Source organism: Argiope bruennichi, chromosome 3, assembly GCF_947563725.1.
Source record: "Argiope bruennichi chromosome 3, qqArgBrue1.1, whole genome shotgun sequence".
Classification (NCBI taxonomy): domain Eukaryota; kingdom Metazoa; phylum Arthropoda; class Arachnida; order Araneae; family Araneidae; genus Argiope; species Argiope bruennichi.
In genome coordinates this window covers 33,479,130-33,506,333 of record NC_079153.1, presented here as the reverse complement: position 1 = coordinate 33,506,333, position 27,204 = coordinate 33,479,130, and the positions used below count along the sequence as shown (strand labels likewise).

At 28.9% G+C, this 27,204-nt stretch overlaps 1 protein-coding gene across 3 annotated transcripts in view; it reads right to left on the bottom strand.

Moving 5' to 3' along the window:
• The window catches only part of LOC129964246 (uncharacterized), a 146,869-nt gene that overhangs the window by 45,285 nt on the left and 74,380 nt on the right, over positions 1–27,204 (bottom strand). Inside the window, exon 1 of one of the 3 annotated variants that reach the window (XM_056078987.1) lies at positions 14,469–14,778. The exons of the other annotated variants lie outside the window; for them this stretch is intronic. Within the exon in view, the coding sequence (XP_055934962.1) occupies positions 14,469–14,533 (65 nt within the window). The 5' untranslated portion in view covers positions 14,534–14,778. Of the gene's footprint in view, positions 1–14,468; positions 14,779–27,204 lie in introns of those variants that run through there. 3 annotated transcript variants of the gene reach the window in all.

Sequence of the window (27,204 nt, the reverse complement as noted above, 5' to 3'; positions counted from 1 at the left end):
ACAGTTCTGAGTTCTTGTAACTCTTCAAGGAATTGTGTCAGACGATTTTTAAAAATTTCGAATGCCAATTTCCCCCTTTATCTATAACATTTTAACTTTTGCGAATAAATATTACCAGAGATATCTCAGACTAATGATAATAATAATAATAATATTTTTTTGGTTCTATTATATTTTCATTCCATAGGCATGGCAACGCTAAAGATCTATTTTACGAATAGAAATATATATTAAATTATGAAAACCTTAACAATTTTATTGATTGTTACGAAGCCAGCATTAAATTCTCCCATATGCTTCATATTATTTGTGAACGAAATTTGAAGAAAATAAATTGAGTGATTTAAATTTGCATTGTATGCAAGTTATTTATCGATTTTCATTTGATTACGATAACCGTTTAAAATTGTAAAATTTGAAATCATATATTATTGTAAAATATTGATTTATACCGAGACATAATTGAATGCCGGATCTCTTTTTTTTCATAATGAAAGTCGATTAAGTCATTCGAAAAACTGTAACTTCCTGTTTTTTTAAGATGTTGTTGCCATCTGTTGTGCAAGACAATTATTGTCTACTAAATATCCATTATCCAATTAGGAAGCATGATCATGAGTGAAACACCAATTAGTTGCAAGAAATGAGCAAGGTTCTTCAGTTTTTCCACTTACTCGTGAGAACCGGGAGACAGATAGCTTTCTTTGTGTTGCTAATACGCTTGCGTGTTATAGAAAAAGATGCTTCATTTTTACTATATTTATTTATATATTTTTAACTAACTCGCCATATTGAACATTCCTGAGAAGGTGCATTACAAATGTCTTAAGATATTGTTAGTTAACAAAACATATGATAACAACGATATTTAAATAATTAAATCCAATTTGAAGGAAAAAATAGTATCCACTTTCGATTTTTTTATAGTTAAATAATTTCTTAAAATATTATCTTCAATAAATAAGGGAGAAAAAAAAATCTAAAACAAGATTTTTTTCAATGAATTCAAAATTGGAAAATAGTTTTTTTTCCTGTCAAAAATATAAAATTAAAAACTTATCTAAAAATGGTAACTTCCCTAAACTGGTCAATAAAAGATAGGGACATGAAGTGTTGATATAAATTCTTTTATGGTGAAATTTTAATATTTTTCATAAAGCTTTTGAGTTTTTAATGTATATTTGTGGAATTTTTTTCCTTTTGATATTTTTTTATAATTCAATTTCTTTGTCATATTATTTACAGTGCTTTATACATTTACTATTTTGTTTTGACTTTCACATATTTGATAAAATTACATGAATTAAAACGTGATGTTAAAAACTCAATGTATATGTTTTTTTATATTTAATTTCTAATTTATATTACATTAATATAAATATAATGAAGTTGAGAAATAATTAAAAAAAATATTCGTCAACAGATAGCGTCACTCGCATGAAATTACTATTTAATTAATCTATTTACTGGTGATTAAGTTTTGAAAATATTAAAATATTTTACTGTCATCAGAAGTATTAGAACTTTCAGTATCAGAAGGAAAATTTCAAAATTCTTGTACATCAAAAAGCGGGTGAAAAATTCGATTACAAAATTTCATTTCATTCAAACAAGGCAAATTAAATAAAAACATTAAATAGTGAGGAAACAAGGATTATAAGTGAAAAATAACTGAAGTTCAACTTTTTGAAAACTTGTATTTTTGTTATGAATAAGGAATGGATACAAAATGTAAAAATAATTTTGAATATTGATTAAGATTTTTTAATTTTTTATACGTTTTTAATTTTTATTTAAATTAAAAAATTCGATAATATGATTTAAGGTTTCTATTTTAAGCTCAAAAGATAAGAATTACTTATAATTCACAAATGAAAGTTGAAGTGTTTGTATGCCTTGAAAGAAAGATCAATTCTCGTTTGCAGTTTAATGTAATTTATTAAATAGTTAGGATTACTTAGGATTTGAGTCGACCTAACTTACAAATAAAGCACAATCAATATTAATATCAATACAAATATAATACAATCAGTACTTCTTCGTGCAGGAATATCGTCAAGATAGATTTCATTTATGATTTATGAAAACAGCAGATAATTTCAAAAAAAAAATTCTTTCCAAAACATTTACACCGATCATACGATAATAAGGCAAAAACTCCATTGATTATAATCAGAAATGCAATCAATTATTTTAAAACAAAATAAATACACATTAGCCAGTTATTCTTCTGCGTAATCAAAATATTAAATTAAAATAAATAAACACAAATTATCATTTACAGTGAGCAACCTTCGGCAACCAGCTTGTTCGCGCGGAATTTTTTTCTTTCCTTCTTGATAAAACATCTATATGAAATAATGTTTATTTAAAATTTCTCCTTGCTATTTACTAAGATCAGAAAAACATGAACCTATTGAAATCAGTCTGATACAGACACATTAAATAGCGTATATACTACAAAATAATAGTGAAAATGAAAAACACTGTAATTGATGGAACACATGTCATTACAAAAATAAAAATATGGTTACTAATTTTGTATAACATAAAATTTAATAATACTAGAAAATAGAGAAAAATATTTATTTAAATGAAATTGACAATGAAAAATAATAATACTGTATATCCTTACATTATAAGAAATACTACGTGTTTTTGATAGTATAAAAATTATTTTTGTGGGATAATATTTCCGGAACATATTACCGAAAACCATTAAAAATTTCTTTGATTTGCAATTGAATTTTAAGTGAATTTTAAATTTTGAGATGTTAACAATGATTCTCCCTTTATTTTAAAGAGAACATATCAAAAATTTCATCAAAAATGAGCTAAAAACTATTGATTTGCGTAGAAGAACATATAAGCAACATTTATCTCCATTTAAAAAGATTCTGATTAGCTATTTGTAATTATACGCATTAAAATTCTGAATAAAGCATTAAATAGACAAAACTTTATGTCATATTCTTTTTTTTCTTCCATGACACTTCTATACGGAAAGCTGTCTCGCAATTTAAATCAAGGAAATCCTTTTCAAAATCGTCCCTTCTCACTTATCAACTCTTTTGAACACAGTAAAGGCCTTAAGCTACTTTTTTGTGAATGCACAAATATCAACAAGGAAGCTCGAGGAATGACGTTTACAGTACATTAAGATGTTACTTTAATAACCTTTGAATATTATTGCTATTTATACATGTTGTCCTCTGTCAAGTTGATCAAATAACTTTCGAGTAAAGAAAGTGCTGGAATGTCTTGTGACTTGGTTACGATTTTGTTTCAGATAGCGGCTTTCATGTAGAGGCAGGCAGTAAATGAAAACGTTTTGTTTTGTAAATTACGGTACTTGCATATTAAACACAAACCATTGGCGAATTTTGGGTTTAACTACATGTCATTGGCTAACTTGCGGTTTAAATACACGCCATTAGCAAACTTAATAAAATATTAGTTTTTTTATGGTGACTTTTCGCTGGTTACAATAATTTGTAATCTTAGGCGATTTTTTTGGCGCGATAACCGAATATTTTCATGTGCTCGCTTTTCTCTTCTTTGATCTCTGGTCTTAAGTTTTACTATTGTTTAGAATCATTGACGTTTTGAGCATTTATCTTGGTTCACTATATCTCTATGAAAGATACAACGAGAGATAGATAATTGCTGTGATTGAATGGTTCGATAATCGTTAATTTTTAACATTAAACACGAATAATACAAAAATTATATAACTGCTGCTTCGTATTTAATTTTAATATGCTTTACAAGAATTATATTAATCTTTAATTTAATTTGTGTATCTAATTTAGATCGAATTATGGCTGAAAAATATGAGATATAACAACAAAGTTGCGCAAACGATTTTAAACTTTTGTCTAAATTATGCAAGATTGTTTAAATTGATAATTAATGATGCGTAGAACATTTTTTACATTTCATTCGTTCTAATTTTTTTATGAGTTGTTAGTTAGGGTTAGTATTTTCTTTTTTATTCCAATTTTCCGAGATGTATTTCATTTATGTAAAACAATCAGTTAATTGACTTGAATGTAAAATATTCTTACATTATTTAATAAAAATAAGTAATAATTTGAAAAATAATTAAAATCACCTATTCATACTTTTCTATCTCTATTCTATTTTTATAGAACAATTTTTATATTTTTGTTTTTATTAATGACAAAAATGATTATGCAATCATTTTTTAAAATTCTGGTTTAGAAAACATAGGAAGATTGCTCACGTATTCATCGGAATTTAATCTGTAATAATAATAAATCATTTGAAATAATTCTGAAAAGCAAATTTTAAACACTTTTTCAATTTTAACGGTAAATTTCTCCAAAATTGCAAAACATTTTCATATCAAAACATTTCCAAAGTACAATTCGTTTCCTTTTCTTTCTTTCATTCTGTCTTTTTTCTTTTTTTTTTTTTGGCAGCATTTCCAAATACCAAAATAATAAGTTTCAAACATGTTTTCAGTTGCTTTGCAGATAATTTTAATAATAACATCTATTTAAGTTTTAGCTTAAATAAAAAAAAAATGATTGCTTTAAGGCATTTTTTCCCTCCACGATAAATTTTTTCAAAACAAAAATGCTTTACTATTTTCTTTTGAATGTTTCATTTGTGCAAAGAGTTTTCTTGGTTGAATGGTCATAAGTCATTCATTCAAGTATTGTTTTTTAAGGATAAAATAGGATTTTATTTTGAAACAACAATAGGAAACTTTTTGCTATCTTTCCCTCTAATAATTTACGACACTGCAGATCTTTTTTTCTTGATTACTTAATTCTACATTTCTACTTGTTTTAGTAATACAACTAGTTACTTTTGGCGAACACTATGTTTTCTTGGTATATTAGCATTTCTAGCGATTAAATTATTAATGGGCACGCTGTAATGTAAAATTTCATGCACTTTAATAATAGCCAAAAATATGAATTTAATTTGATTAGTCCAATAGAAACTGTTGCGCGAGCAAATTAAAAACTAGAGGTACAGAGAAATAAAAGCAGAAGTAAAAAAAAAATTTAACTTTGGCAAAAATACAGGGTTGAATGGCTTGATGGGAGAATAAAAATTAATTTGAATTTCAAAATTGTAATAAAAGTATTGTTACAGATAATGTATCAAATTAATTTAAAAATTTTTAAAATTGCATAAATTTTTTTTATGAATTAGGCATGATGAATGAAATGAAATAGGCATCAATAAAAAATTATTTTTTGAAATTTAAGACGTTTATAAAGTTATATTTTCAAAGCAATATTTTCGGAAGATATAGGTGACAATCATCAGAAATTGACTAATTTTTAATTAACATATATTATAATTAGTTTTTAAACAGTTGATAGAGACTGCCCTTTTATCTTGAATCGCATGTGCGCCAAATTTTATACAAATTAGATCAAAACAGTAGATGTGTTTGAAAGTCATCTTCAAGTCAGACAGTCATCTTTATATATTATTTTGTTGATATTTTTTTTAACCTACAAAAATTTTTTGTAATGTTAAAATGATGCCACCATTTTTGTGCAAGCAATATTTTGCACGACTTCATTGAATTATCGTTTGAGTTTAATGTATTCACTTTTTCTGATTGAGAGATGCTTTTTTTATCTTTGTGATTTCAATTATCAAGAATTCGGCATCAACAATTGTTTTTTGGATGACTTTATTTCGAATAAATTGCAATAAACAATAAAATGTATTTAAAAAAACTGCAATTAATTCAATTTGAATTCCAAAAACTCTTATAATTATATTCCACTTTTAAGCATAATCTAACATTAAATAAAAACTAAGTCCTTTTTATTTTAACAATAATTTGTTTAACTTTATTTAAGTTGTTACTCAAGCGATTTATTTGACATTCATCTGTAAAAATTACTAATGATTTATATATTTATTTATTTAACGTGAATTTACAATCTAATAAATGGCATCATTAGATGTAATGATTATTATTATAATTATTATTCATTACGTGTTTTAGGTTTTCTTAACGGACAAAACATAAAACAAAGAGCAATGGACTAAAATCTTAATTTTGAAATTTTTGTACACATAGTCGATACTTTTTGAGTATCGATTCACAGTGATACTTTTGAGTATCAATATGTTAAAAAAAAAAAAAAGAAAAGAAAAGAAAATTGAGAATGATTAGGCTTAATCTTTCTGAGAATTCAAGGAAAAAAAAATGTCATAGCTGAAGGTTTCTCAGACAAGCGCTTGAACACCACTTTTATTCCATCTTTACCTAAAAGTATTTTTATCCCTCCATAAAAAGTCAATAGCTCTACGCATGCGCTGCCGGCTGCAAACGGTTGACATCCTTTGGCTGCGGAAAGAAAACAAACATTTTATCAGCTGCCAGCCGGCTATCAGTTGACTAAGGCTCGTTATTTGTAAAAAAATGTTATGAAACAACAGATAACCAACCGCTTGATAATCCAGTTGTAGTAGTGCAACTGTACTTAGTGATAGTGACCTATTTCGCTTCAATGTTCTTGTAAAAATCTTCAAGGGTTACTTTATGCTATGATCTTATGTTTCTATCTTTAAGATCTTGGTTATCTCGTCGTGTTCTTTTTAAATATAACAAAAGTATTTCGGCACGAAATATTTTGAATTTAAATTTAACTAGCCGTTTAAGTGTCCAGCTGATTGCCCATCTTATATGTATTTATAAAATTGGTAAAAATCAAAAACACCCATTCCTCAGTTACAAATACTGAAGCAAATTCTTCAGTTTTTATTACTTACTCGAATACGTAATATATAGAAAGTATAGTAAATGTCAAAAATTTCGAACTCAAGACTTTGATGAATCTCCACGTTTTAGATCTCAATGAGTTGAAAAACCTATTTTTAGAAAATGCCCATTGTCCTTGACAAAGATAATTCACAAGCGCTTTGGGCTAGATAATTGAAATTTGGTATACGGTCTTTACACGGAATTTGGTTTATTTCACAATTCTATACAATTCTATTTCATTCTATACAATTTTTTCTATACAATTTCTCTATAGAATTCTCAGCCTCAACAATTAGGCCGATTCCGCCAGTTTTTATTCCAAATAATTTCACCACTTGCTTTTTAAGCAGAATGTTCCTCAGATATTATACAGTCATCATTTAAAATAGCACTTTTTGTTTTGCTAAGATGTAGTTCTTCAAAATGTATTGATGTAAATGTTTTAATGTCTGCAATATAGATGCTGAAGATAGCTTCTATATTACAGACATTAAAAATAATTCAGCCACGTTAATCAACTTTGATAAACTGCCTCTTATCCCAACAAAAGTATAGTTAAATAACAGAAATAAAAGTTACTTAATAACTCAATAGAGTATTCTGACTGATAGAGCATTTGGCAAGTTGGCTACAAAAATTAGCAAAATCGTCCCAGTTATTGAAATTGCAGGCTATTCCAAAGCTTTATTTTGCAATATCTTTCGAAATGGAGAAGCAGGACGTAAACGGCCATTGATAACATTATCGGGGGATCATGAGCATTCATATGAAATAAAATTTTTGAAATCGGTCCAGTAATTAGGGTTAATAAACTCTATCGTGGTATTTTTTTTAAAAAAAATGATAGGTTTATTACTATTACAAATGGAGAATTAAAGCTATAATACAAATTCTTAATTAAATGTTCTGAAAGAACATGAATCACCCTTTTCCCCGAAGTTATTCACTTCGTTTAATCATAAAAACCAAGTAAAGCAAGTCAGATATTTATTATTTACTACTTGAAATGCATATTTTTGCTGGTAGTGAAATTTTTTAATTAACTACGATAAAATTTCATTATAACTTTGCTGATATTTCATTATTTCTGAGCAAAGTTTTAATTATGTGTCGTGTGCGAAAACTAAAAATTTATTTAATATCAGAATATTAACGCATCTGTAAATACTTTTTTAGCTTAGCTTATTTTCTATAAAGTATTATATTGTATAAACATTTATTTTATCGTTTGCTGATTTATTTGAAGTAAAGGAACTGTGGAATTTTTTTTAACTAATGATAACGTTGCTAAAATATTCTTAAGAATGAAATAAAAAAATAAAAAATAAAGTAGTTTAAAATGTCACCGTTGTTTAGTAACAGTAACTATAATTTTTTAAAAAATTTTTTGATTATCTACATTTATCCAATTATTTATTGTATTTTGAAAAAATAAATAAAAACTGGAGAAAAAAATTGCACTTCAATAATTTAATATCAATGGAAAGGTAAAATTTTGAAATTTAAAATAGTATGAATATATTTCTTCTAAAATAATTTGCTCCGAAATTACTCCGGGGAAAAAACGAGGAAATTTCGGTTTATTTCTAATTGAATATTAATTAACTTTTACATTTTGTAAAGTTGACAATATTTTTTCTCTTATCTTAATCAATAAGTGTATAAAGTTTGGTTCAATTCTGCTCAATTATTTAGAAGCAGATGTAGAACATAGCCACACTTATTTTTATTTAACCAGCTAACTGTTTGGACCTCTTCGGAAAATGCGTATCTAAATTGTGTGGCAAAAATTTAGCGATGGCGAGTATATTCGTTAAACACAGAGTACGTGTAATATGAAATTACGATGTAATAAAATAAATGACTTATTCTTTTATTTCAATAATCAAATTTATTTATTTACTTAAACTAACATATATATATATATTCTTTTGCATATGAACGAAAAGAAATAAAAAAAAATTGGATGAATAATACAACACAGGTATACATTTAAGAAAAACAAGACGATTTTATCTCATTAAGGGGAAAGACGCGGAAGAATGAGAGCATTTCCGGAATTTTTCGTCATTCTTTGGCCTTGATTTTCGCCCTATAAGATACTTTTTTGTTCATTTTTTTTTTCACGCTGACCGTGTTATTTTAATTCAGTCTGCAAGTAATCCGTGTTTATCTTGTTTTTAAATGTAAATATTCCATTAAATTAAACCCATCCTAACGCATGCGCAAAAGCGCGGTGGGTTTTAGAATCCGTTGTCAAACAATATATGCGGGTTATTTTTGATAATAATTATAAATTATTTTTTATTTGTTCCTTTATTTTCGACTTGGCCTCAAAATATGTTAAACATCTTGAAATTTACGAATATGTTTGAGTTTTTGCTAACATTGTAATTCATAATGCTAATTATCACTACTTATTACTCCTGACGAATAAACTCGTCATAACAAAAAAAATGTTGTACTTTTTCCATGACGAGTATACTATCAAAAACAGTTAACTGGTTAGAATTACATTATGATGGTAAGCCTTCTAATAGCAAATTTAGATAGAAATATCATCTGCTACTAATATTTCGTTTGGTAGTTAAAGCTTTAAAACTCTAACATACTGAATAATTATCAATTAAAAAAATTTTTGATTCAATTAACATGTATTTTATTAAAGTATAAGAACTTGTATTTTAATAAAGTATAAGAAAATTTCTGATGATCTAAAGTTTGACTTAAAAGCCTTTTTGAAATAATGAAAATAATACGTACATAGAAGAATAAAATAAATATTAAAATTCCCCAGAAATGTATACCAATTCACAGTTGTTCCTTATAATCACAGACAATCAAATCAAAATATTCTCCCGAAAATCTTTTGTTCAAAGAAGGAAAATCTTTGTGTCACTATCCTGCTTAGAAATTGAGTAATACGTATTGCAAATGTTTGAGCAAACGATTTCGAAACTTAATTCTTCTCCATTAAAAATGGTATTCTCTGAAAATACGATCCTTGAAACACCGGAAATCTTGAGAAATAAGAACACGGAGAGAAATGAATTAATTTTCTGAACGACGTAGTTAATCAGTAAGTCACCAGAAAATGCAACAAAGCATATTTTATATTGCTTTCATAAACAATTTTTGGTGCTTGTCGGTTGTAACGGTGACCAATAAGTGCCAAGAAAAAATTTCGCCAAATTGGCGAATGTTTTTATAATTTAGTATATTTTTATAATATTTATATTGACTATATTTATAATATACTTGAATATATTTTTATTATAGTAGTAGGTAGTAGTAATAGTAGCAAGTAGGTTAATAACATTTGTAACAGAATTTAAAGGAATAATTGCTATTATATTATAAATATATAATTAATTGTATTAATTACTTTACTAATAATTGTATTATTTCAGCATAAACGAACATTATAATAATAATACTTTGTAATTAATAAAATTTGCATTTTTTTTTTTTTTTTGCTTTTGGCAAACAATTAGATAGTATATGTTTTTTAAATCGACATGACTATGGTCCTAGGCAACTGATCGGAATTACACCATTGGAATCATGCCTTTACATGCAATAAGACAGTGGTAATCAATTATTACATCTTAGTCCACTTTGTCTCTTTTCATAGTCAGTATTTATTACACTTTACAAATTTCACAAAAACATGGAAAAATAATTTTTTTCCTTTTATTTACTTACCAACACTACCAACAACGATTATCAACATTCTTTTAGCGCATCTCCTCAACTTTGTTGCGTATCCCCAGGGAAACGCATATTACAGATTGTCAGTATCTAACTTAAATGTAAAGAAAAAAAATTCCTCTCAATAGGCTGGAAGGCAAAGAAAGATTCCTTTTCATCTAAGTTAATATTTCATGAATCAATTTCAGGCAAAATTAGGGCTTATAAAAATCACTTTTTTAGCCCCTAATTCTTAAGATATTGCAGTTATCGAAAAACTTTAAATACAAAAGTTGTTCGTCTAAATGAGGCGGTAATTTGATTTATTTTTCTATTGTCTCCTTCTGACGTGTATTAAAAAAATGTATATCACTTCCAGGAAAAAGACAAGAATTGTTACCTTTAGTCAGCATACTTCTATGACTGTGAGGGATATTGCAGCAGCATTTGGAGTTGGAAAATCCAGTGTTTCTAGGATTATTAATTTAGTATTTTGGGACATGCCTCCAAAAGGAAAGAGTAAATGTGGACGCAAACGCAAGACCACACTTCGAACAGGCAAATTTCTTGTACGAATTAGTACAATGCATCCTTATGAAACAAGTAGAGATCTTCAGAGAGAATTAGTAGTTACTAGTGTGAGCGTGGATTCATCGACAGTTCGACGAAGGCCTATTGAAGCTGGGAGATTTGCAAGGAAACCAAACGAAAAACAGTTATAAACACCTGCAATGAAGAAAAAACATTTGGATTGGGCCAGGAAATATCAATCCTGGACTGCACAAGATTGGAAGAAGGTTGTATTCAGCGACGAAACGCATTTTCTTGTGCAAGGGTTTCAACCAAGAGTTTTCAGGCTAAGTGGTGGAGAACCCATCAGGGAACAACATCTTATTCAAACAGTTAGGCACTCTCAGAAACAGATGTTTTGGGGTTGTTTTACTTTTGGAGGACCTGGCAACTTAGTACCAGTTGAAGGAATGATGAACTCTAAACAATACATTTCTATAATAGAAAGTAAAATTATGCCTATGATGCAAGCGTTAGCTTGTGGTGTTGGTATCTATCAACAAGATCTTGCTCCATGCCATACTTCTAAGCTAACAACGAATTTTTTTCAAAAACAGAAAATAACGGTACTTTCGATCGGCCTGGTAATTCTCCTGATGTAAATCCCATCGAAAATTTGTGGAGCATTGTAAAGAGACGTGTGAGTAAAATGGACTGCTCAACAAAGAAAACAATGATTTAGAATGCTATAAAAGTTTGGTTTCGTAGTGATGAGATCAAACATTTATGCTCTAATTTAGTTGAATCCATGCCAAACCGTGTATAGGGTCTCATTCAGGCTAGAGGAGGACATATTTTGTATTAGATTGCTATACCGTGCATGTAAGTTAGTCTATACTAATTAAACAACATTTGCGAAAATTTTTGTGTTTGTCCCAATTAATTCGCACAGTACTATATAAACTTTTGAACAAAGGGTGATTTTGGGTTCTAGGAACCATTATCAGTGAATATCTGCAGAAAGTTTGCTAATGTTGTGCATGATTTCATGAACCATTGCAATAGTAGTCTTCCTATAGGAATCTACCTAATAAATAAACATATTCATTATCTTCATTTTAATGTTCTATTCTGAAACTATGTGTGGGGAAGAATCCCGCACTTTTAAATCACGTTAATGTTGAATAACATCCTATTCTTTGAATTTTAACAGTACACCGATGTAACTATACTAAGTCCATATACGTACTTATACATAGTGAATATATATAAAAAAAGTGAAATTTAAAGTTGGTAATTTACGAAGACAATGCATATTTATATATATATCAATGCATGCATCATTATATATATATATATATATATATATATATATAATGATATTTTAACTCTAATTTCAATTTAATTAATTTTCATAGTAACTTCATCTTAATTTAGCCCATAGTAACTTCATTCTAAAATATTCTCTTATTTCGTGATCCAATTCCACTGTCTCTACTTAATTAATTCAAGAGAAGCTTTGTTAAATTGTTGAATCAGCTAAAATCTAACTTTCCCACACTACGCGTGAAGAGATAACATACCGCTGATAAAGCAAATTCTTTTTTAAAATCTCCCTGTGTTTCCCCTACCTTGTCCACCCGTGTAACGAAAATCCCTACCGAAATCTCATAATACATTAGCACTGTAAAGAAATATTTTCCCTATCAAAATCATAGGTTATATGAGACCAGGGATAAAATGTCCAAGAGCTTTTTCCTCATTCCTTTCTGTGTCGTTCTGTATGCTCGTCGCTTGTACATATGCTTGCTTCTTCAAAATGAATAAAACGACGTCACGAAATTAAAAGTATCTTCATTGTCTTCAAACTGCATCATGCTTCACAACAAATAATACATATATTAAAAAGCCGACAGGATTCGAAATTATTATATATATATATATATATATTGAAGTAATGTATATTAAAGTAACAACGCAATAAAAAAAAGAATTACCTACTTCGATAGCAGCCCTAATCTGTATAGTCAGTAAAGTTGTGTTCAAGAAGCGGCGACTAAGCATCAAGTGTGTGAATAATCAAAAACGATTAGGTTGCGAACATTCACGAACGTGCATCTTTTCCGAGAATGATATATTACCTTTTTTTCAGAATAAATACAAAATTCAAAGAATTTTGGAAACAAAAACCTATCCGAAAAGGAACATTAATTTGTTTCATATCAAAATGAATTCTCTTAGGTTTGTTTCCCATTCATTGTGTTTTCTTCTTTGATGCTTATTTTCGCACGAATGTTCTGCTGAAATCTGACGAAGCCAATAAGAATGTTATTATTGTCTTTTTAAAAAATTCTGGCAAAGTTTGAGACTGCAGAATTTCTTATATGGATATTTAATTAATATGAAAACGGTATTAAAAAGTAATATGAAATATTATTTGAATGTATATAAATTAATATAAATTTAAATATGAAAATACCAAATGGCATATTTATTTATTTCAAATAAAATATACTTTAAAGTCCAGAGTCCATTGGGAGATAAGATTACACAATAACTGAGCAACAAAAATATTATTCTGTTTTCACTGAATAACATTAATAAAAAGATTCAACAAAATAACGAAACTTGAGTATATTAGTCTTAAAAATATAAACGAAGCTTTGTATCAGTTTCCTCTCACTCAGACGACACAATGTTCAAGATAATAAATGTTTGACATCTGCTTCTAGCGCGGCATCTGCTCTTGTCGCATGTTTTTTTCTAATACCCATGACGTGTAGCATTTCTATATTCGTTTCTTATTTAATAACATTACTAAGCTAAACTGTTGTCTCTGTAATATGTGCTAATGTTGCATGTTAATGATTTTAATGATTTTTTTGAGTAAAAGATTTAAGTATATATTTTCAGCCTTTTTTTCTTTTATTTAATTGTTTAAAATCAAAATTCGAACAAATCTCGATTTTGGTGTCAAGTATACATGTTACAATGCCCATATTTTTTAAGAACAATTCAGAAGAATTAATGCAATTAAATAAGAATAAAACAAAATGCATCAAAAACAAAAATGGTATAAAATATTTCAGCATGTGTTTAATTTTTTTTTTAATTTCTGGTGTGCGAGTACAAATATGAAGTAATGCAGTCGTAAGAAAAAACAACAACAACAACAACAACAAAAAAAAACACCGAAACTTTTACGTTTCTCCATGCTTTAGACATCTCTCATTCTCAGCGATCCGTTTCGTAATATTACTTATCTACTAGTTGATATACCCGACGTTTCTCGGGATCCTTTGATGTATAATATTTTTAACGCAAAAAATACTTTTTCATAAAATTTTATAAAATACAACAATTTTACAACATAATTTTCCAAGATATATCTATTGAAATAAAAGACAAATTAAAAAAAAAGTAGAGATCTAATAAATACTATTACTACTAGAGTATCTAATAAATACTATTAGATTGTATGATTAAAAACCTTTCTGCTTACGTCATGGTTACCAAGGTGACCAAAATCAGCATGCAGTGAGTTGTTTTTTCTTGGCTTCTTCCCATTATTAAAAATCGACTTCTTCCTCTTACGTCTTCTTCAACCTTTTAATATTAATGCGTTTACAAACACTGGACACAAGTATGAAGAATTAACGAAAAACTAAATTACTGATAGTCTACTGAATATATCAGTTTTCTTCCTGTAAAATGAATCTTTGAAAAAGAAGTAGAAAATACGTGGAGGACGTACATGCCACCCATTTTATTATAACACAACCTTCATAATTTTCATTTTGAGTTGCGTGTGATTGTTTCTTAATATTTTCAATGTTTAAAGATCAGTAGATCGAATCTCTCAAAAATTTTCTTATCAGTGTTACTCTGGATATTATTCGTCAGTTGGCTTGTGTCGCAAGTTAATAAGAGCGTAATTTCACCATACACATTTCGTAAGCTTACTTAAGCTGAAGTTTTAAAGTCAGATTATTTCAACGTAGCTTTGGTACCAATATTCAGTTTATGTTGTAATTTAGCGATTTTCTATTTTATTAAGCGGCAGATGTTTTCATTTAGTTTAAGATATCATAAATTGCTGTTAAAGATAATGAAAAATTTTATTGCACTTTTAAGAAAATAAATACCGTTGAATTCTAAATTCAGTTAGCTGTTCTGAAATAAAGCTACCCCCCCCCCCAACCGTAGTGAATTCAAGACTATCTTTCTGAAGTGGACACAGTATTTTTCATAAAAGCTTTTTTAGCTTTAATGTTTAACGACCCCTCCTTTCTCTTTTTATAATTCTAAATTTTATTAAAATCATAGAAGATATTTTATATAAAAATTGATAGAATTAAAAAATTAATTTTTCGAAGTTTAAAAATTTTTGCGAAATAATACGCTTTAAAATTATCAAAGAAAAGAGTTAAGATATTGGTTAATTTTTTAAAATTAGGTATCAAATAATTTTTTTTTGAAAATTCTTTCTTAGTAAATACGCGTTATTATAAAAATAAATAAATAGGAATAAATAAACACCTGCTCCTGTTATTTCTAAGTCTAATGGTCTTCTTTGTATAGAGTTTTGAACGAATTTTTTCCACTATGCCGCATGCACAATTTACTGATAATACGACAATCTATAAACATTATCATATTAAAAGAATGCAATTTTATAAGGAAATAGAGATAAAGACATTTTAGGAGATAAAATATAATATAAAATCTTAAGTCTAAATTAAAATCTGTTATACAAACCATTATAACCGAAAACTTTCACAGGAAACTGTCTGGGATAATTTTTTAAAAAACCAAATGATTACTTGGGTCGTGGGTTTTAAATATATTAAAAAACCGTTTTATTTATATTATAAATGATTTTTTTAAAGAAAATCTAGTAGTTTCTATACCTTTATTGCGCTTGATTAATTTTACAACTATAAAAAATGAAATTTAAATTCTTGAAATTCTTGAATTTGAATGAAATTTGAATGAAAAAATTCAAGAAATATGCATACAACTCCTGTTTCTTCCAGATGTCAGTTATTACTTTCTCGTATGCGCAGTATAGAGAAAGTAGAGTAATTGTCAAAATATTCGAACTCGAGATTTTAACGAATCTCTGTGTTTTAGATCTTTCTGAGTACGAAAAACACATTTTTGGAAAATGTCAGTAAGTCAGTCTGTTTGTTTGTGACAAAGATAACTCGAAAGCGTTTTGAGTTAGATGGTTGAAATTTGGCATACGGTCTTTACACCAAATTTGCAGTTTTCCACCAAGTTTGAGCAAAATCCGTTCAGAGGAAGTCTGTGTATCTGGCTGTTTGAATATATTTTAACACATTAACTACAAAACAAAGAGAGCTAGATAGATGAAATTCGGTGCATCGATCTATAGAGTAGACATCTGTCAAATTTTGAGCCAAATCCAACTACAGGTTGACTGTCTGTCGGCTTTTACTTTCAGAAATACATAAAAGCAATAATTAAAAAAAAATGACTTAAATATGTCAAGTTTGGTATGGAAATTTGTGACTACAAATGTAGTTTTACGTTAAAATTTTCTTTTTAATCGATTGAGAAAAACTTTTCTAAACCACAAATTCGATTTTTGGATACTATTAATTGCATGCCAGGGATTAATCGCCAAATAATTCGCCAAGGATCACACGAAAAATGCTAAATACAAGCCAAAACTTAACATTTCGTAACTATTGTATGCTAATTCAGTATAAGGCGTTCTCTGGTATGGCACGTTTATTAGAGAGTAAGCGAGAAAGATTTGTGGAGACCAATCCCGCTGGTATACGCTATACAAAAAAAAAACATTTTACAAAAAAAAAAAAAAAAAATGCAGGATGGAATTTCTTTTGAATATTAAATTGCTCTAACCTTCAATTACAATTCCTTAGTTTGTGATGTGTCTGCTCATATAATAAATCTTCCAGACTCAATTGACAACAACTTATCACTAAAGCATTTCTTGGCATATAGACAGATGTAAATTCCCTAAAGTGCTCTTTGAGACTGTCTGAGGTGTTTCATAAAGGTCAAGATCGAACCAGTTATTCGAACTTTCACGAATTCACTGTAATTTCTGTTCGAACCTGTGAATCCGCTTTATGCTACATGTGAAATCTAACAGGTTGCCGACCTGCGAACGTATCTCGCAACCTTTCCCCGAGATTTATTTTCAGTTTACAGTTTTTCTCCTCCTCATGTTTTCGCAATATTCCATTTCCAAGGTCGCGCCTTGCGAGATGCATAAAACAGCTCGTTGGATGGCTTGTGCAGCTGAAGGTCCGTCAGGTGTTTATTTATTTACTGCTTTTTGAATTTCGCAAGGAAAAACAAAAATAGAAATGGATCTTACAGCACGTGGAAGTTTTCAAAAATACCGAATATGAAACACTTGCTAATATGAGGCCAACCTTGACATAAATTTTAAGCAAACGATTATTTTATGCTAAAAATCCTGCAGAACTAAAGGAATTCAAGAAAAATCTTCACCGTATATGACTATTTGCGAACATGCTATGAGTATTTGGGAACATGAATGCAGATAAGGGAATGTTTATGTTGATTCCTTGCTTGTTTGTAAACAATAAAGTCTGTTGTTTATGTTTTCAAAAAATGTATCCGGTTCGTGACGGCCAGTGTTTAGGTTCTTTACCTCACGTTATTAATGTGAAGTTACAAATGCACTTATTATTTACTTAACATAATTGTGATATCTATTATTATGTAAATTAATTGTTTATTGCTCTTATATTGTTTTATTACTGAATTAATTAAAAAAGGTTTGTTATATAATAATAATGCAAATCTGCCATTTAATATGAATGAATTTAAAGATATCGTTTTTGTTAATAGAAATTTTTTTGACTCGTCAAATAGATAATAGGAAACGTGTATTGTAATGACATGTTGAAAATATTTTGATTATACTTCAATTATACCATTCTTTTTATTATAAAATTCAGTAAGTTTTCGATAAGCTGGAACTGCACCAATCAGGTATTTTCAGATAGGGCGATTGAAGAACGTTAAAACAAGCAATACATAATATGCAGATATAAATTACCTTTGCAGATAAAAACAATAAGGTTTTGAATTGTTTTATATATATTATTAAATACTATTAATAATTAAATACTATTTAATAATTGAATATTTTTAAATACAATATATTTATCTATGTAGAAGGGAATGTTTTGAGCAGCAAACATAGTGTTCAAGCTCACTTACAGAGCCGCCCCCTTTTATTGGCGAATGTGGAAACCCCCTCAGTTAAGACTGGTGCTCGTGCGAGCTGGACCAAGAGATAGATGCCCCTCTACTAAGCAGGAGACGAAATTCTTTTATTTATTATTGCTCACATTTACTTCTTATTAAGCGAGGGCTGTGATCTACTATTACAATTTTATAAAGCTTTTAATACTTTAATTAGCATATCATTGTTGAATTACACAACAAACTGTTTAAAAAACTACAATTCACTACTTTTCTATTGAGCTACAAACACATAGGTTTATTCTATTAAAATGAATTTTTTTTTCTGAACTTTTACTAATTTGACATTTTATTAATATAGCAACCCTCTGGTCTGATAGCTGGAGGATTATTCACTATATTGTGAACCCTACATATTTTCGCGTATTTTTGTTAATGAGATTTAGGATATAAAATGTCTTATTTTAGGAGTAGGTGATTATCTGTTTCACTTAAAATGAGTCGTAGATTAAAAATGTTTATTGTATTTCAATTGAATTTACCAATATATGCAAATTTACACATACACACGCGCGCACGCACGCACATTTATATATAAATGACGATTGAAAAACAATTCAAATGAAAAAAAAATTAAGAGCTTTAATTTTTAAAATGCAAGCATCTCGAAAATTTTCCTTTCCAACTTTTGCTATATGTGGAATAGGATTTTCTTAAAATGATATATATATATATATATATATATATATATATATATAAGTAAAATTGTGCTTCTTTTAACTCGTCATGAATTTCTTCTTTGATAATTCCACAAATAATTGTCCCATTCATTATCATTAATGTTTTAAGTTTTATTTTGTATTTTGAGTTATTCAAGATACCCCTTTCCTATCCAGCGTCCCGCATCTTGCGGTTAGACTCTGACATCGTCCTGGATTGAAGTATCGAAAATCCGATTCTTTTTGTAATTCCACGGAAACGAATAGTTCTTGTGAAATACAAAATAACATTTTTTTAATGATTTAATTTTTGAAATTTTTTTATAATACAAGATAAAAAATGCATTTTAAATACAAAAATATTCAATAAGATATTACTGAATATTTCAGTTGAATCGCTTATTGAATTTTAATTATTTTTTCCTTCATCTTTAATTTATTATTCACAAATTAAAGACGGGTGTAAGTCAATGAAGATCACATATTGAAGTGACAGCGAGTATAAAATCAAAATTATATTAAATTTATCTATTTATTGATGATAAAATCTCAAACATATTTAAAGTATATTGTCGTAAAGAACACGCTGGAATATAAAATTTCAAAGCTTTCATTTATAAATAAGCGAATTATTATAAAAGGAAAATCAATTATAAATCCCACTTTTCCATATATAAGCAAATGATGCTAAATATAAGTGTATAAGTATGAGAATTCGTTAAATAATTGCTTCTAAAATTCAAACAATTTTCTTTTATAATAATTTATATTCTCATACATATAGTAAATGAAAGATTTATTAATGAAGATTTATTAATGAAAGATTTATTTAGAGTGAACTAAATGAAAAAGTATTTTACAAACGCATACATTCCTATCACGTGCACGCATTTGTCAATTCACTTTGTCTTTACAATTCATTACTTTATTGACGATTGTTACTCAATATCCCCAAAATAGCAAACAGAAAGTATTAATACACATTTAAAGTAATTAACTGCAACCGGTGTGCTTTAAAGGATACGTGAAGGTTACTGACGATACGTTAACAAAAGGCTGAAAATAGGAAATGATGGATTACAATCTTAGTGGAAAATTATGAAGCTCATTTATGAAACAATGATTCACTATTTGCATGCTCTAAAGGAAGTACAAAAATAGCTCAAGGCAGGTTAAATCCTGTTATCGATGAAAATGAGTTCCTTGTGCTGCTATTCACACGCGGTTTCAGTTGCGAAAGTGTCAGAAATATGAATATTTTATGCAGAGAAAAGAGATGAAGGGCTGATTGCAGGAATTTGTAAAAATTGTATTCATTGCTACAGAACAAAGAAGTGAGAAAAAAGAAAGGAGAAAAGTTCTGAAGTTTTTATATATATGTTTTAACATAAAACTAATATCTTTAAAAGCAGAAAATTCTACAACTATAATATCAGATTGCTCATTACGTTAATTTACTAAGTATACAGAGAGTAAGAAATGAAGTTGACAAAAATAGCCTATCTCAACATTTGGATGAAACTTTTCTTTCTCGACCACGGTGTTTGCCGTGATCTGGGGTTGATGACTCAGTTTCAAGACCGAAGGGCTCTGAAGGTTACAAGCATGATTTTGCAGAAGAACCGCCGTATAAGTGGTTCTGGTACATGCCAAATCTGTTGAGACTTATTGCCTTAACCCTTGATGCCTGGAGGATGTTTGGGAAAGGGATTTTTTAAAATTTCAGACAGTCAGTCTGTTGCCACAGAACTAAGCCGTATAAACAGGGATTATTGTGATTGGCTGTTATACTCATATGCTATGCAACTTTCGCATAAGGGGACAACTACTAACAAAAGTTGAAACAATCTTCAAACTGTTGGTAAAAGGCTAGAGATTTTTTCCAGCATTTTTTTTAATATTTAAAATTTTTAAGGCATTGTAACATTGTGTTGAAATTACAATCCATAATGAGTCTTCCTCTAATTTCTTTGAATTCGACACATTCTGTTATGAAGTGCTGGACTGAACCTGGAAAGGGGATTGTCGGAGCTTGGAGAGGAGGCCTTTTCTGCATGTATTTATCTAAATTTCTTTAAAGAAATGAAAATATGCAAAGAAAAGGCTTTACACAGTTGTGGGACTGTCTTTCGCAAGGATGTAATCCTCGTGAAAAAGGGAAGTCGTACGGAACAATTATTATGAGAGCAAACGAAGCACCGTGCACCTTTCTGTAATATGTTCGAAACTTTTCTTCCTACCTTTATCGATGCGAATCCTTAATATTTCTTCCTTGCACGATTAATCTCACAGCAATGATTAGAGATTCATAACTATTTTAAGGCCACTGATTGATGCCAAACCAAAAATCTTTGCTAAAAACTTGGCGATTAATTCGGCGACAAAAATGAAGATTCTAGAAAATACAAGAATTAAGGCGATATCTCTATTATTAACCTAAATATGAGATGCTTTTATATCCTGTTGTGATATTATAAAAGGGGAAACAGTCTGACAAGATATCAATTCTCTCTTAATATTGATTGCAGAACGAATTCTTTAGCTGTCCATTCACACTGCTATTATTATTTTGAATTTGCGATTTGTTGTATTCTTTTGTTGTGAGTTTCTATAGGTGTTATTCTTTTAATTTGCCCCGTAACTGTGCTTTATGTTTTTCTTGGAATTGTTATTTTCCATTTTTCTGCATGTCGGACTTCTTTCACCTCACCCCCACTTGACGATCATTATAAGCATGTATAATATAAGCATTTATAATAAGAGCAAATGTTTTTAATAACTCTGTACTTTAAAGTATTTTATGCAGCATTTTAGTTTAAAATTATATTCATATATAAATGTGATTTTTACCTTGATGTATACATATATTTTGCTACAGTACACAAGTCAACTAATTTCAAGAGAAGTTTGTAAGAAGCCACAAATGTTATAAGACCTATTTGTCAGTATTTATTTTGTTATTCGCTCCCTAACCTCGTTTTTCCTACTTATCTAAAGAGTGGAAGGCGAACAATTGGTTATGGATTAACAAAAATTTTGATTTTGTGCTACATACAATATAATCAATAAAAGATAAATAATTTATAAAAACCTGACGTAATGTAAAATATATAACGACAAAATAAACCTTGATAAAAATTATATATATTTGATTAGAGTTACTAATTAGAATTACTACTTAAAGGTTTAGGCCATGTTGAGACAAAATAAGTTTAATTTATTTCATTCTCCTTTTTATTAGTTTATTACAATAATTGTACTATACTCAGTGGTGGATTTTCGATTAGGCAGACTAAGTAACTATCTGGGGCTTCTATAGGATCCCTCAATCAGGTCAATTAAAAAAGAACTTTATTTCTCTAGTTGACAAATAAATAAATTGTAAAAATACAAATACTATGAATTATAAAATATTAATATTAATCAGGGTTGTCACGCCACCGGGAGAACCTGGAAAACTAGGAAAATGCAGGGAAATTTAGAAATTTTCATAAAAACCGCGAAATTACAAGGAATTTTATTTTTCCTATCTAAAAAATGCCGATCTCTAAAGGTTACAAGAACAAAAGATCGTGGTTATCGTTTCCAAAAACGAAACAATACCATTAGCGATTGTGTAATGCGGAAACTCGTACCTTTTCTATACTCTTCCCCTTTTTTTTACATAGATCAGTCCAGTTTCGATTTGGGAAACAATTGTTCTTTTTCCATAATATTCCTGAATTGCAGAAAATGAGTATGCGTGAGCCTTCTGTAATTGTGTGAAAGATTAGATTACATTTCTCTTGCTGGAATAGCAACATTATACCTGTGGAAGCAATACTGTGATGTTTAGTCTATCATACTTCAGTTTATGGAATGGTTTATTATTTGAGAGACTGTGAGCTTATTAAGAGTAGATGAGAGAACTTTTTTGAACAATGAGTTTCTGAAAATCCGTATATAATACGAATTGGACGAATGAAAAAAAAATCAACCCTGAAAGGATTCGAGGGGTCCCGCAAAATCCATTTGTTGCGCACTGCTCACTTCGAAAAAAAATGCCTAAGTAATATGGGAAAACAGGCATTTATTAGTTACACAAAAAAAAGGGGAGGAGAACAAAATGGTGTTTCATTTACTAAAAAAACCATAATTAACGTTAGAATCTGTATCTAAAGAAAAGAAGGTGATGTGTCAACTTTGTCCAAAAATAAGCTAATTTCGAACTTTTTAGCTCAAGAGCAATAATTTAAATCTGAATTTTTATGCGCATTAAAACTTGTTGCGTCACATTCATCCTTTAATGCATTCAATGATATATCATTTTTACATATGTTTACTGAACGTGAAATAGCAAAAAAATGTACATTAGACCGTACAAAAATGTTGTACCGTCTTTGTTACGGATTAGCTCATTGAAACTGATAGCTGAAAAATCTGCAAAAATTGATACCTAAATGCATGATTTGGCAAAAATGAAACAAGTGAAAAAAAGTGATTTTGCATTGCAATATTTTTTTGCTGAGTAATCATTAAATCACTTGTATCGCGAAAACAAAAATGTTTTGTATTTTATTTCACCCTAGCCCTTAATATTGTGTGACTTATAATCAAAGAACTTGAGAGGTAATATATCCCTCTGCCCCTTAATATATAAATTTTGTCTTTGCTAAATTCTATATAACAAATAAAGAGCAATTGTTTTTTTATGTAAATATAAACCTTCTTTTAATATGTTATTAATTCGAATAATGTTAAATTATTGCTTCCTTTCCTTACTTTTTCCACTCCTTAAAATCATATTGCATTATAACCAGCACATGAGAACTATTTTTATATTTCGTCGTTTCTTGAATATACGTACAATGGAAAAACAGAAGAAACACATGGAATTTTTTTTTCCAGATTTGAGTGGCAACCCTGATTAATATTTTCTAGTACAATTGATCAGGCTCCAATGTGTTTCATTGCGTACACTAAGTTATTAAAATATTTATGTACACTCGATCAGTAATCTATACAAGCATGAATTCGAATAGTTTGGATTGATAAAACACAAATAAAAATGAACGATTTTCACAAAGTTAATAAAAACATTCATCAAAAATATATAATTAACATGTTAAAATTGTGTTAAACTGCTTAACTAAATTGACTAACTTACAAAAAGAACGACCCCGTAACATACACTGATAGGGATCGCAAATGCATAATTCCGCCATTTATTATATTATAAATAAAATACAATTTATATTCGCATTTATTGGATTGATAAGATGATAAACAATCCAATAAATACAAATATTAATATTCTTATATCATAAATACAAATATTAATATACGCATTGCACAAAGTAGATATAACAAAAAATTTTAATGCCATGGCTTCACAGAATTAGATATAACTTTATATTTAAACGTATTAGAGGACGAATATTCTTGTGTGATTCAAAATATGTAAATTATCAATTATTTTAATCTATGCTTTACACAAATGAACGGAAACGACTTTGAAGAACTTGTTTGTCTAGGTTTTTTTTTTTTTTTTTGCTTTTAATGACTTTATTTAAGTTTAAAACATCCGGCTAACGGAAGTTAAGTCGAAAATTCTAGACCGAACTATTTATTTTGAAGCAGTGCTCGATTGCACTCATTACGAATTCAGTAAGGGTTTTTAAGCATGGTTTTTTGAAGGACATCAATCAATAAAAAGTTTAAAAAAAATCCATTCTAAATCAAAAATACGCTACGTTAATATTAATTTGATTTATAGAATTGAATCCGGCCTGGTTATTTCGAAGGGGATGCAGAACATACATATGTAGTCACAATGATTTTATTCATATTAAGAAAATCCTTTTGATCTTGTTTATCAGAAACTTCGAATATTCAAAATGAATCGTCGGAAGAAGAAAAAAAATGTGGGTTCTTTTACAAATTGGACCCATCTAGAGTGGAGAAAAATTTCAGCAAGCATTTTCATCAAAATACAAGAGCACTCAAACAACGGAGAATCGGGAACGAAATAAAAATATATTGAATTATTGGCGGGAAAAGGAGTTCCATTTTGCATCACAATCAAAACAATATAAACACAATGGAAAATGAAATATGCAACGTAATAAAATAAACACTGGCTTATTGACTCTAGAGTGAATTAACCATTAACGTTGTGTATTATTAAATTTGCCTTTATTGGATATTTCACTCACTAATAATAATAATTTTTACTAATAATAAAGGAGAACGTAGGTATGTATCTTGGCGTTCTTTAGAACAAAATGCTTGTCCAGAAGTTGCCAAATTTGACACAAAAGCTGTATTTTAAAGGGAAGAAATTTTTTATCTCTGAGTGATTTTTTACAATTTTAATTAATCCAAAAGCAGTGAGATTTAGGATTAATTACTTTCGGTTCTATTACTTTCTTCTAATTCTTAAGATCACTTTCAGAACTATTATTGGACAAAAATGAATTTAACACCATTTTAAAATATAAAAAAAATCATATTTCTAGCAACGCCATCCTTGATTTCGATAATTTATATTAAAAATAATTCTTTGATATTATTTTCAAAAATGTATTTCCTTTTATTCCTTCTAATGAATTCAAACCGCTGCCAGCGTCCTGGCTTAGGGGTAGTGCGTCTTCCCCGTGACCTGGGCGTCCTGGGTTCGAGTCCCGGATCGTGCATGGTTGTTACTGTGTTCTATCTGTGAGGTGTGTGAATCTGCCCCCTTGTAACAAGGGGTTGTGCAAGCGAATGTGTGCGTTTCATCTTCATACGAGCTAGAAGTCAGACTTCTGCCTTCGGGTGCTCAGGGGTCTTTACCCTCAAAAGCTACTGCACCCCCTTTCCGTGGTAACGCGGACACGACATCATCATCAATTCAAACCGTTTTCGTTGTTTCATTAGATATTTCATCGTCTGATTTCTTCCCATTGTTTAAAGCTAAGGAACAGCGATTTTATATATTATCTGCTAAGTTTATACGAGGAACAAAAAAGAGAAGCTACCGATAGAAACCGCGGAAAACAACGTGCCATTAAAAGAAAGATTACCTAAACAATTACACTTTTGATGATTTCAATCATGCCGTGGACTCCATTATGGAAGATTCATGTACATAATAAACAGAACAAAGTAAAAGGCTAGTAAAAAACACAGTTTTAATATCTATCGTAATTTGATACTTGAAATTACGTAGCTGAAGGAATCATGGATATCATGTAATGCATAAGAAAGTGAACTGTAATTAAATAAATCAATATTCCCTGTAAACTAATTGGTCACTAAAATCGGTTTGTACTATATATATATATGTGTGTGTGTAAAGCATATTTTAGTAGTTGCGTGGCCGAATAGAAGAAACTTTTGAAATTGTAAAATTCGATTTATTTCACTTCGGGAGACATTTTATGTATAAGAAGTGACAATAAAAATGACGTCCGTTTACATCGCGAAACAAGAGCGGAAAAGATCAAAATTTTCCCCTTCAGTGATTTTATTATGAGATTTGTAGACTGTATTATGAGATCTTTGACATGTGTAGACTTACGAATAGGGGAATTTAGGTATCTTTAAAAGAATTTTGTAAGCATTAAGGATTTTTATCCCTTTACATGGAGCGTGAAAACCTGCTAATTACAACAGTTTTACAGAGCTTCCGTTGTATTAATTAACCGCTTAACTGTTTTGTCCGAGTGTCAATCGTGCATCGATTTATCAAATTTTGGTAGTTGTAATTAAAAAATAAACCATTCATAACGAAGATAATTCAATATTAAAATTACTTCGAATACATAAATAAGTCAAGAATTCAATGGATTTTAATTTGAATCAAAATACGAAAATATTCCCAAAATAGATGGTGTCATCTTATTAGAGAATAAAGAAAATAAAACAGTTAAAGGGTGAAATAAAAAAAATGGATTTGAATCAGGAAATAAGAGAGCACTTTAGAATGAAATTAATATGGGTTAAATTAAGATAAAAATTTGAAAATTAATTAATTTTTAATTTAGATTAAGACATATCATTACACACAGAAACATTCTGTACTTTGGACAAAATTCCTCAGAAGTTGATCATTTTACGATTTGTATTCGTGTTAATATGTGAACGAAATAACTCGAAAAGCAAACAACTCAGACAGATGAAATTTGGCATACTGTCTTATATGCCACGCAGCAACGCTATACATCTGTGTACCAACTTTTGGATTTAATCGTTGGAACATGAAAGCATACTCCCGAATCCATATTCTGTTTCCACCCCCCTCCCCATTGTAATATGAAGCACAAA